Genomic DNA, 12,223 nt, shown 5'->3' with positions numbered 1-12,223 from the left:
TTTTTTTAAAAACAGTCTCACTCTGTTGCCCAGGCTGGCGTGCAATGGAGAAATCTTGGCTCACTGCAAGCTCCACCTTGTGGGTTTAAGCAATTGTCCTGCCTCGGCCTCCCTGGTAGCTGGGATTACAGGCATGCACCACCACACTGGGCTAATTTTTGTATTTTTTTGTAGATACAGGGTCTCACCATGTTGGCCAGGCTGGTCTCGAACTCCTGATATCAGGTGATCCGCCCACCTAAGCCTCCCAAAGTGCTGGGATTACAGGTATGAGCCACCATACCTGGCCTCTTCTTTTTTTTTTCTTTTAGAGATAGAGTCTTGCTCTGTCAACCAGGCTGGCGTGCTGGAGCGCAGTGGTGCGATCATAGCTCACTGTAACCTCAAACTCCTGGGCTCACGTGATCCTCCTGTCTCAGCCTCCCAAGTAGCTAGGCCATCATGCCTGACTAATTTTTATTTATTTTTTGTAGAGATGGAAGTCTTGCTAGGTTGCCCAAGCTGGTCCGGAACTCCTGGCCTCAAGCAATCCTCCCACCTCGGCCTCCCAAAGTGCTGGGATTATAGGCATGAGCCACTATACCCAGCCAAGTATTATATAGTTTTTACATATCACAACGTATTATTCTTCATTTGATTGATTTTCAACTATTTAAAAATGTAAAATCTATTCTTAGCTTGCAAGCCGTACAAAAACAGTACAGGGACCAGTTCAGGCAGCAGGCCGTAGTTTGCTGATTCCTAGTCTAGTGGGGGAAAAACATTTAGCACACCCAGATTTCTCTGCTCCGTCTGCGTGTTTGGTGCCTATTTTACAGGGAAACAGGCTGAGGCTCCATCTTCAAAATCCAGGTGAAATGCCACCTCCTCTTTGAAGCCTTCCCAGATCACCTCAGCCAAGGGCAGTAATAACTCCATCTGCTGCCTCCTACATGAATGATAAGCACAAATATATTCATCACTTTTAAAAGCTTATCATAGGCTGGGCGTGATATTCCACACTTGTAATCACAGCACTTTGGGAGGCCAAGGAGGGAGGATCACTTGAGGTCAGGAATTAAAGATTAGCCTGAGCAACATAGTGAGGCCCTGTCTGAATTAAAAGAAAAAGTTAAAGGCTGAGCACAGTGGCTCGTGCCTGTAATCCCAGCACTTTGCGAGGCCGAGGTGGAAGGATCACCTGAGGTCAGGAGTTTGACACTAGCCTGGCCAAGAAAATGAAACCCCATCTCTACTAAAAATACAAAAATTAGCCAAGTATGGCGGCAGGTCCCTGTAATCCCAGCTACTTGGGAGGCTGAGGCAGGGGAATCGCTTGAACCTGGGAGGCAGAGGTTGCCGTGAGCCAAGTTCACGCCTCTGCACTCCAGCCTGGGATACAGAGCAAAAATCTGTCTCTCAAAAGAAAAAAAAAAAAAAATGGACCGAGCGCAGTGGCTCACACCTGTAATCCCAGCACTTTGGGAAGCCAAGTCAGGTGGATCACTTGAGATCAGGAGTTCAAGACTAGCCTGGCAAACATGGTGAAACCCCATCTCTAATAACAATACAAAAAGTAGACAGGTGTGGTAGCACACGCTTGTAGTCTCAGCTACTTGGGAGGCTGAGGCACAAGAATTGCTTGAACCCAGGAAGTGGAGGTTGCAGTGAACCAAGATTATGCCACTGCACTCCAGTCTGGGTGACAGAGTGAGACCCTGTCTCAAAAAAAAAAAATAAAGTAAAATAAAATAAAAATATATATATATAATTTATTTTGAGACAGGGTCTCACTCTGTCACCCAGGCTGTACGTGATCGTGGCTCACTGCAGCCTCCACCTCCTGGGTTCAAGTGATTCTCCTGCCTCAGCCTCCTGAGTAGCTGGGACTATAGACATGCGCCACCACGCCCAGCTAATTTTGTATTTTTGGTAGAGACTGGGTTTCACCATGTTGGTCAGGCTGGTCTCGAACCCCTGACCTCAGGTGATCCGCCCACCTCAGCCTCCTAAAGTGCTGGGATTACAGGCATGAGCCACTGTGCCCGGCTAAAATAAATAAATAAATTTTTAAAAAGAAAGAACAAAGAAAAAAAATTTTTTTTGAGACAGAGTCTCACTCTGTCGCCCAGGCTGGAGTGCAGTGGCTAGCTATCTCAGCTCACTGCAACCTCCGCTTCCTGGGTTCAAGCGATTCTCTTGCCTCAGACTCCTGGGTAGCTGGGACTATGGGCACGTGCCACCACGCCTGGCTAAGTTTTTGTATTTTTAGTAGAAATGGAGTTTCACTGTGTTAGCCAGGATGGTGTCGATCTCCTGACCTTGTGATCTGCCTGCCTCGGCCTCTCAAAGTGCTGGGATTGCAGGTGTGAGCCACCGCGCCCGGCCAGAAAAAAAATTTTTTAAATAAAATTTATCATAAAACATTTAAAACAACCCAAAAATTAAAAAGAATAATACAAACACCTTACTCCTACCATGTAGTTTATGGAATAAAGCATTGCCAAAATAGTTGAAGGCCTCTTTCACAACCTCCCTCCCTCCTCCCCAAAGGTAATAACCACTTCCCTGACTCTAGGAATTTATTATCACCTTGTACTTTTATTTTTGTTTGTTTTGGTTTTTTTGTTTTTTTTTTTTGAGACAGGGTCTCGCTCTTTCACCCAAGCTAGAATGTTGTGGTGCCATCTTGGTTCACTGCAGCCTCCATCCCCTGGACTCAATCGATCCTCCCACCTCAGCCTCCCAAGTAGCTGGGACTACAGGCATGCACCACCACGTCCGGCTAATGCTTCTATTTTTTTGTAGAGATGGGGTTTTGTCATGTTGGCCAGGCTAGTCTCAAACTCCTGGGCTCAAGTGATCCTCCCTTCTTGGCTTCCCAAAGTGCTGGGATTATGGGTGTGAACTACCACACCCTACCCCACCCTGTACTTCTTTGTACTTTTACTACATATGTATGCATCCATAGGCGGGAGATAGTATTTTTTCCATATGTAAGTATATCTGTTATTTAACCCAGTCTTCTAATAATCCAGTCCAGGAGTATCTCTGTTTAGAGATTAGTTTTAGAGGGTCTAATAACTTGCCCAAGGTTTCTAGAGAAGTAAGCTCAAGGCGGCCGGGCGCAGTGGCTCACGCTTGTAATCCCAGCACTTTGGGAGGCCGAGGCGGGCGGATCACGAGGTCAGGAGATCGAGACCACGGTGAGACCCCGTCTCTACTAAAAATACAAAAAATTAGCCGGGCGTGGTGGCGGGCGCCTGTAGTCCCAGCTACTCGGAGGCTGAGGCAGGAGAATGGCGTGAACCCAGGAGGCGGAGCTTGCAGTGAGCCGAGTCGTGCCACTGCACTCCAGCCTGGGTGACAGAGCGAGACTCAAAAAAAAAAAAAAAAAAAAAGTAAGCTCAAGGCTGATTCCCAAGTCAATGCTTTTAACCATTGCTGTCTATATTCCTCTGGCCATGACATTGATCCCCCGTGGACTTATTAGTTATCTGATTCCCTTTCCACGCTAGATGTCAAACTGCCCCTGAGAAGAGACTAAATATGACCTTTCACCCTCCCCCTAAAACTCTTAATATCTTGCACCCAACAGGGGCACGATCTGTCTTTATTCAGAGATACTTTCTTCCATTCCCCCCCAGCAGTCTCATTAGATGGGGAAACTGCCAGAAACTCACTTCGAGAAAGAGAAGGGTGGGGCCTTGCCTGATTTCCTTAATAGTTTGCGGCAACTTTTAATTATCCAAGTGTCAGCTTTACTGGAAAGGATGAAGCATGTAACCCTCAGGCTCCAAGATGTTGGTAGTGTGTGTATGTTGTGTGGGGGATGGGAGAGATTAGAGAAAAGGGGAACCTCAGAAAACCAGCCCCCCAGAACCAAGACATCCTTCCTTCCTCTTTGTAGCCACATGGGGGCTGAGCTGAGGTATGGGGTCTAGTCTAAGCTTGAGTAGACACACACCAGAACCCAGTGAGGAGTGAGGGGTATCATGGTCTGCACCCTCCAGCAACCTGGAGGGTACATATGGGCCAGTGTCCAAAGGGCGTGTGGATGCATTGAGGGTTGGGAGCATGATGACCCCCAGGGAGGGAGTATTATAACCGTGGATATTTATAAAGAAACAAGAAACCAACATTTACCAATACTTAATATATGAATTGACAATGGCACTCCAGTGTGCTTTCAAAATATCAGGATGTATTCAGGCCACACGTACACAGTGGATTCATGGGTCTTGCCATCCAGTTTAACTAAACTCACACAAAATGGACAAAGGGCCTATTAAACAGATCCCTGCAAAGAAACCATGGACTAAAAATACTATTCTAGAATAAGCAGTAAGAAAATGGCAGAGCTAACATTTCACCTACTCCCAATATTAGCCCTTTGTCAAACACATTAGAGGGGGAAACCTTAAGTCAAACTCACATTTCTACCCATCCACTATTGTGTGTGTTTTAAGCGGGGTTACCTGTTGCCCAGGCTGGAGTGCAATAGTGTGATCATAACTCACCGCAACCTTGGAGCTCCTGGGTTCAAGCGATCCTCCTGCCTCAGCCTCCTGCATAGCTAGGACTACAGGTGTATGCCACCATGCTCAGCTAATTTTTACTTATTTTTTGTAGACCAGGTCTTATCTGGTCACGACTTTAGTGTCACCACACCAATCTATTATTTTTTCTATGCTACATAATAAATTATACTATTGTTAAAGACTAGGCCGGGCGCGGTGGCCCATGCCTGTAATCCCAGCACTTTGGGAGGCCAAGGCAGGCAGATCATTTGAAGTCAGGAGTTCCAGACCAGCCTAGCCAACATGGCGAAACCCCGTATCTACTAATACAAAATTAGCCGGGGTGGTGGTGCATACCTGTAATTCCAACTTCTCGGGAGGCTGAGACAAGATAACCACTTAAAACCCGGGAGGCAGAGCTTGCGATGAGCCTAGATTGCGCCCCTGCACCCCAGCCTGGGCCACAGAGAGAGACTCCATCTCCAAAAAAAAAGGCTGCGGACCATGATGGCTCACACCTGTAATCCTAGCACTTTGGGTGGCTGAAGCAGGCGATCACAAGGTCAAGGAGCTCGAGACCAGTCTGGCCAACATGGTAAAACCCTGTCTCTACTGAAATACAAAAATTAGCCGGGCGTGGCAGCAGGCGCCTGTAATCCCAGCTACTCAGGAGGCTGAGGCAGAATTGCTTGAACCCGGGAAGTGAAAGTTGCAGTGAACCGAGATCGTGCCACTGGCAGAGGCACGCTAGCTGGTCCAGCCTGGGCGACAGAGACTCAGTCTCAAAAAAAAAACACTAAACCTCACACTAAAGGCAAAGGAAACTTGAATCAGGAACTGAGTAATATAGGCAATAGTTTTTCAATAAACGTAACATGTACCAAGGGGACATGCTCAAAATGCTTTACTATCAGTGGGAGACAACTGATAAAAGCTTCAATGGTTAGTTTGGTAATAGGTATGTATTTGTTATCTCTAGATCAGCCCTGTCCAATAGAACTTTCTGCAATGATGTTTTATATGAGGTGGCCACTAGCCATAAATGGCTATTGAACACTTGAAAATTGTCACATCTATCCTATTTGCATAGCTTTAAAATTTTAATTTGGAAAAGGTGATTTTATTAGGCCCCCATGCCAGATATTGCCCAAGTCTTGATACTGGTCCTACCCCTTGACCACACATTTGTTTTGGGAAGGTGACTATCCCAGAAATCCTAATGTTGAAGGAAGCCAGATTTAGGCTGAAAATTCCTTTCTCCTCCTACAATTCTTTGGCACATACCAAATGCTCAATAAATGCAGGTTAGCAATGCCTCTGCACAGACAACGATTAGAAGAAGCCACGAGTTAAGACAAAAGGTTTTTATTCAAAAAACGCCAAGTATAAAAAAAAAATAAGATCTCTTTTATTCCCCTGTACAGTATTTCACTCAGATAAAACCAGCAGGCTACCTGCTGCTCAAAACACAGCCCCAGAGAGGATCTGGAAGGCACACCATCCAGAACTGCTTTTCATAATTATCCTATATACACAGTCAGCAATGCCCCTCCCCACCACCCACGGAGCCGGGACCCACCTGGATAAGTAGGTGAGGGGCCCCACAGAAGTCAGGGAGCTGCAGCACTGTCCCGCCTGAGTCCCGTCACCCTACAAACAGAGCAAGCGTCGCAGCCCTCCCCCAAAAGGTCCCCAAGTCAGAGGAGGAAAGGAGGAAAGAAAACTAGGGCAGCAGCTATGGAAGCTTGGAACAGGAAGGGAACCAAATAAATAAATAAATAAATACATAACATTGACCTCCAGGTTAGAATGCGCATCTTTCAAAACAAGAAACAAAAACAGGTAAAATAACTTAAAGGCAAAATTTCTTAAAAATTAGATCAACTACAATCTTTTTGTATACTACCATGCCAACTGTACACACATTTACAGCTTTTCTGTTGATTGCATTGTTTGTGCATTTTTTGTGTGTGTGAGGTCTTGGCTTTGAAACAGTTAAGTAAAAACCAAAAAGGAAGACCAGTTCACTCGGAGTTTTACTAAAGGAGGCAGAAAAAAGGGCAGGTGGCTCAGCGTTTGGCCCTGTAGCCTCTTCCATGGCACCTTTCATTATGAAGGAGGGGGTGAGGGAGGACAGGAGAGAAAAATAGGGAACCAAACCCAGGCAGATTTTTGGAGAAGCAGCAGGTAAAAGAGGCAAGTTCAAGTATTTCTCCCAGCACAGCCGGAGTCCCCACAGAAGGCACTCAGAAAGAGTCGGAAGAGGTGACAGGGACTTAAAATGGTGCTAGTCCTATCCCATCCCAACCTGTTTCCCCCCTACCTGACCCATCGTGGCATTTAGCAGAACTCATGAGGAAGGAAACAGTTCCATGGTAGGGTTCTAACCCCCCCCACCCCCCACCCCCGGGATATTTCAGAGTCCAGCAATGCTGGACACCTATGAGAAGGAGAGAGTATCTATGGGAGGAGTTGAGGCCTAGGACCCCTGGAGAGTCTCTCTTCCCCACTGTTGGGAGGCAGCCTCCAGGGCCCTGGGATCTGGAATGAGTTGTAAATGTTGTTCCTGTATCAAGCACTGTCCTGCTTGGCGAGAAGTGTCACTGGTACTCGGGAAGCTGGAGACAGAAGCTTCCCCTCCCTCAGGCATCTGACAGAGAGGGGAAGACCTGCCAGAAAGGCTGCTATTTGCTGGGCCCGGGCGACAGGCTGTGGAGGTGGATCTCAGCAGTTTCCTGGGGCAGGAGAACATCTTGCATCCATGGATGGTTCTGGATTTCTTCAAAGGTTGGCCTATCTGATGGTCTCAGGGCCAAGCACCATCTAATGAGATGCTGACATTCTGCAGAAAGGAGGATAGACAGAGGTTATGAATGACTCAACTTGTTTTTACACTGCAAAGGTCTTCCCCATTTGCTTCTCAGAGGCCCACAAGTCTGTGGTCCCAGGGAGGCCAAGCACTTTCTAGCACACTGTGCTGGGTACCCTTCAATGGGAAAGTATTGACTAATATCTGGGTCCTCCAGTCTGCTTTCAGCTAAAAACTGACTCCCCTCTTAAACCTGTGGTTTTCAAACTTCAATAGTGGGGGCCTTTCCCACAACACCCACTCATCAGAAATAGGAAGGATGATGACAAGAGATTTTGATGAGACACCACTGAGCATGATGAGGTGATTCAATTCACCTACCAACTTACAAACACGAACACCACCCACAATGAGGTCACTGGTACCAAAATATTTGGAGCTGCTGCCTTAAAGGAGATGCTAAAAGAGCTTTTAACTTTTTACTCCCAGGCAAAATAGCCAGTAGTTATCAGGTTTCTGTTGGTACCTTTAAAAAACTTTTTGGGGAAGCCAGATTGTCTTTTCTCCTTAATATGCTCACACAGGCTCTTCCTCTGACCTCCCAAGGAAAGCTCAAGTGCAAACCATGTGATTTATGAGGCCAGCTCAAGTGTAAATCACTCACCTACAATTCTAAGCCAAGGGTCATGGAATCTACTGGAGAGTGAAGCTCTCCAGAATTTCAATGACTGTCCCATGAAGACTAACAGCCCCATGAAGACCAATAACCCCATGGCCAGGGGTTTCCATCAGTTACCTGAAGAGACCCTCTGCCTGAAGAAAACCTGGCCCCTGATGATCTCTTCGTCATGCTCGAAAGGAATATCTCCACACACCATATCATACAGCAGGATCCCCAGGGACCAGACTGCCGCCGACCTGCCGTGGTAGCGATGGTAGCGGATCCACTCTGGAGGGCTATACACTCGGGTCCCTGTGAGCCAAGGGAATAGAAGAGAAAACACACTTTCAGCAAAAATAAGCACAAAGAAACCGGGTGGTATATATAATTCTTTCTTTTTTAAAAAAAAAATCCCTTCTCTCAGGAGCTGGGTGAACTCCATTTCTCCCCCTGGGCTAAGGAGAGTGGAGGCGCAGCTTATGGCATCTCTCCAACCCAAAGCATTACCCACCTCTCTGCTAGCCCAAACCATAAACTGAAATTCTTTATAAACTGCTCCAAGAAACAAACACAGCTGGCTGCAGACCCAAAACTTGAGAACCTGTGAAGCAGGACCGCCTGCGGAAGGATGAAGGGATGCGTGTCTGCACAACCAAGAAAGGTATCTCATAGACTATCCTTAAACTGCATTTACCACTGCCCAGGAGCCCGGGTGAGATTCTCATGGCCAACAGGATCCCAGTAAGGATGCTTGCACAACATCCTAAGTCAGGGTGCCCTTTGGGAGGCCTTCCTCCCCACCCGATGCTCGCAGGAGCAGACACCCACACCCTTTCCTCCCTAGAGGAAAGGTAGACAGAGCTGCAGGGTTGGTTTCAGACCACGTGATTCCTGTTTACAAACTTTGGGTAGTAAAAGAAAAAGGAGGTGCCATGCCGCTGGTGCCCACCAGGGGGCAGCAAAGACTCGAAAGAAAAAACATGGGAGGACCCGGCCAGCCATTAACTGTTAAATACAAAAAATGCAGCCCAACCCAGCGTCCTCCAAGGGCAAATAAACATAAACCACAAGCCCGAGTCACAAGTTTTGAAAGGCTGTCGTTTGTTAGGTTAAGCCGCTCAGATGATGACCCACCCTCCGCAGCTTTGATCTCAGGCTCTTCATTCCTTCTTTTCTGAAAGAACCCGCTCCAAGCCCCTCCCTAGGATAGGTTTTCATCCTCTCTGCGGAGACACCCAACTAATTTTCAAACCAGCGACAGATCTTATTTCACAACATTCATTCCTCTCACCCCATAACACTAAAAAGAAAAAAAAAAGCCACCAGTAATAATATAGTTCCTATTCCTTAACCTTCCCTAGATCAGAAAGGAGGAAAGAACTGCAGCTCTAAAACTACCATACAGAAAACTAACTCCCTTATAAAACAACAAAAATGGCAAAACCGGCATCAATTTCCACCTCTTCCCCCGCCCCCATCCTTTTACTGGCGGGGAAATTGGGTCAGACTTTAGAAAAATCTGGGCTACCGCCGGTTGCCCACAACCTCTTATTCATCGGGAAAGCCTGGAACTAACTGAATTCCACTTGAAGAATAAAATCATGCCAGAAACATTACAGGTTCAGCTGGCTGAAAATCCCCGGCTTTACTACGCTGGGAGGCTCTCCTGCGTCCCACCCCGGCTAGCATCGAGCCAGGCGGCCCAATGACCTTTACAAAAGGCTGGCGCGGGAGACTGGCCGAGGCCTCCGGGCTGGGCCGGGCCGGGCCGGGCCGAGTCACCTGGGCAGCTCCCTCCCGGGCCTGGCTCACCATCGAAGTCCGTGTAGACGGTGTCCTTGAGCAGCGCCCCCGACCCGAAGTCGATGAGCTTGAGCTCGCCGCGATTGAGGTCGATAAGGATGTTTTCGTCCTTGATGTCGCGGTGGAGCACCCCGCAGTTGTGGCAGTGCCGCACGGCCTCCAGCACCTGCCAGAAGAAGCTGCGGGCCAGCTCCTCTTGCAGGGCCCCCCTTTCCGTGATAAAGTCGAAGAGATCTTGCACCGGCTCGGGCCTCTCCAGGATCAGGACGAAACTGTCGGGCCTCTCGAACCAGTCCAGGAGCCTAATGACGCCGGAGAAACCCGAGCTGACCTTCTTCAGCAGGACCACCTCCATGGGCACTCGGGTGCCATTAGGCTGCAGGGGCGAGGCGGCCGCGTTAGGGCGGGAGTCGGGGGCGCCCTCACCCCACCCACTCATCCTGGGGGTCGCTCCTGGAGGGCACTCACCAGCTCTCCCCAGTCGGAAATCCGGTCCTTCTCCACGTGTTTGATGGCCACCTGGAAGCCCCAGAGTCTCCGTCAGGTCCCCTCGTCCGGGCTAAAGCACGCCCGTGCGCCCCCCGCCCGGCGCGCCCTCCCCACCGCGAGGCGCCCACTCACCGGCAAGTTGTCGGAGACGCGGATGCCTGAGTAGACCGAGCCGAAGCCGCCGCTGCCCAGGAGCGGGCCCACCTGGTACTGCGACTCCAGGGGCTCCTTCTCCTTGCCTAGGAAAGGGGGAGGCACGGGGACTCAGTGCCGGCCCGCGAGCCGCCAGCTCCCCACCCAGGAGATCCCGCCGCCGCCCCGCATCCCCGGGCCGGAGGCGGGGAGGTGCTCTCACCGGGCGCCAGCTTGGTGGCGTGCAGGTCGTTGCAGGGCGCGGCGCGCAGGTGGGCAAGCGAGTTGATTTTGGACAAGAGCATCCCAACCTCCAGGATGCCGGCGCAGGGACGGTGCCCAGAGGGGCTGCAGCAGGAGCCGGAGCCGGGGCTGTGCCGAAGGCTATGCCTGGGGCTGTGGCTGTGGCTGCGGGTGGCGTTGCGGCTGTGGCTGCGGCTGGCGCGGAAGGCCGAGGGCGAGTCGGAGGACAACTGAGGGCGCTGCCGGGACTGGCGGCGGGAGGGCGCGCCAGCGGGGTCGGGCAGCGCTGAGAGCGGCGGGGTGAGCGGCTCGTGGGGCTCGTGCGGCAGCGCCGCGGGGCAGGAGGCTAGTGGCTGCTGCTGCTGCTGCTGCTGCCGGTCCCGCCGCCGCCGCTGCCACCGACTCCTCTCGGGCCTCCTCAGCCACCGCGGCCGCTGCAGCAGACGCCCGGCTCGCCCCACAGCCAGGAGTAAAGGGGAGGAGCGCGCCGGCGGGGAGGGCGCGCGGGGAGGGCGCGGCGGGCGGGGACAGGGCGGGGCCTCTCCGGGAGGCCAAGGCGGGGAGCAGGGCTGCCGGGCCGGCCGAGGGAGGAGAGGGGGTGGGGAAGCGGCGGGACTGGGCGACTCCCCTCGGCCTCCGCCCCGCGCGCTCCGTGGCCGCGCCCAGGCCCCGCCCCCGCCAGCGCTCTCCAGCCAACCAGAAGCCGACTGATCTGCATAACTCGGCGCGCCCCGCCCCGCCCCGCCCCGCCCCGCCCCGCTCTCGCGGTCAGAATGGTCTCTACGCCGCCACGACGTGGCGGGAAGGAAAAGGCGCCAAAATGGAGGGGGAGGGGCGCGGGGCGTGAGGGGAGGCGGGAGCCGGGTGTAGGGCCGCGAGGGAGGAAGGATGGGGAGGGGCGTATCGATTCAAACCCAAACAATAACAAAGCCATCAAAGGCCGCCCGAGGCCGGCTCTGCGGCTCTCCGTTTCGCTGAGGTTTTTGGGTCAAGGGCTCGAGCCGGAGCATAACAAGTTGCGCGGAGACGACGGGCGTTGGTGTGTCAGGCGGGGAGGCCGGCGCGCCGGGTGTCGGACTGTGTGTGGGGATGCCGACGAGGGTGGTCTTTCTGTGTGACTCAGACCCGAGACCTCCAAGTCGGCTGGGGCGGGCTGACGTCGCGCTGTAGGCTGGGGGCGGATTCTGGGGGTTTGTGTGTTGGGGGGCGCGTCGGGGGCGAAGGATCCGCAGGACATGAGTCACGGAGGGAGTGGAGGAGTCAGGCCTGGAACAGAACTGGAGGCGGGAGCCCTGCTCCTGCGGGAAAGGGATGCAGCCCTCCGTCGTTCCGGCCGGCTAAAAGCTCAGCCCCGGGATTCCCATTTTAAGAAATGCAAAAGCACCAGCGAATCCTGATTCCTGGGAAGGGATGTGTGTCAAAGGGCCGGGTAAAGAGGAAATCACGAAGCAAATGTTAGTGTTGTGATGCCAGATGCTGCCTCAGCCCCTTCTGTGAGGGCGGAAAATTCCTCATCTAAAACGAGGGTGGGAGGGCGCGCTTGATTTAACCAGTTTTCACGTTGTAGTCACCTTTTCATCAGCCTGT

The 12,223-nt window shown here is 51.5% G+C and overlaps 1 protein-coding gene across 1 annotated transcript; it reads right to left on the bottom strand.

Moving 5' to 3' along the window:
* Positions 1 to 5,848: 5,848 nt before the first annotated feature.
* On the bottom strand, positions 5,849 to 11,261 carry PIM1 (Pim-1 proto-oncogene, serine/threonine kinase). Its single transcript, XM_055263705.2, has 6 exons — positions 10,617 to 11,261; positions 10,394 to 10,500; positions 10,241 to 10,291; positions 9,782 to 10,148; positions 8,105 to 8,281; positions 5,849 to 7,341 (listed from the first exon to the last, which is right to left on the bottom strand). The coding sequence occupies exons 1-6, from the start codon at positions 10,696 to 10,698 to the stop codon at positions 7,184 to 7,186; spliced, it is 942 nt and encodes a 313-aa protein (XP_055119680.1). The 5' UTR covers positions 10,699 to 11,261; the 3' UTR covers positions 5,849 to 7,183.
* Positions 11,262 to 12,223: the final 962 nt, after the last annotated feature.

This window comes from Symphalangus syndactylus, chromosome 23 (genome assembly GCF_028878055.3).
Source record: "Symphalangus syndactylus isolate Jambi chromosome 23, NHGRI_mSymSyn1-v2.1_pri, whole genome shotgun sequence".
Classification (NCBI taxonomy): Eukaryota; Metazoa; Chordata; class Mammalia; order Primates; family Hylobatidae; genus Symphalangus; species Symphalangus syndactylus.
This window is presented reverse-complemented; position numbering and strand designations above follow the sequence as displayed.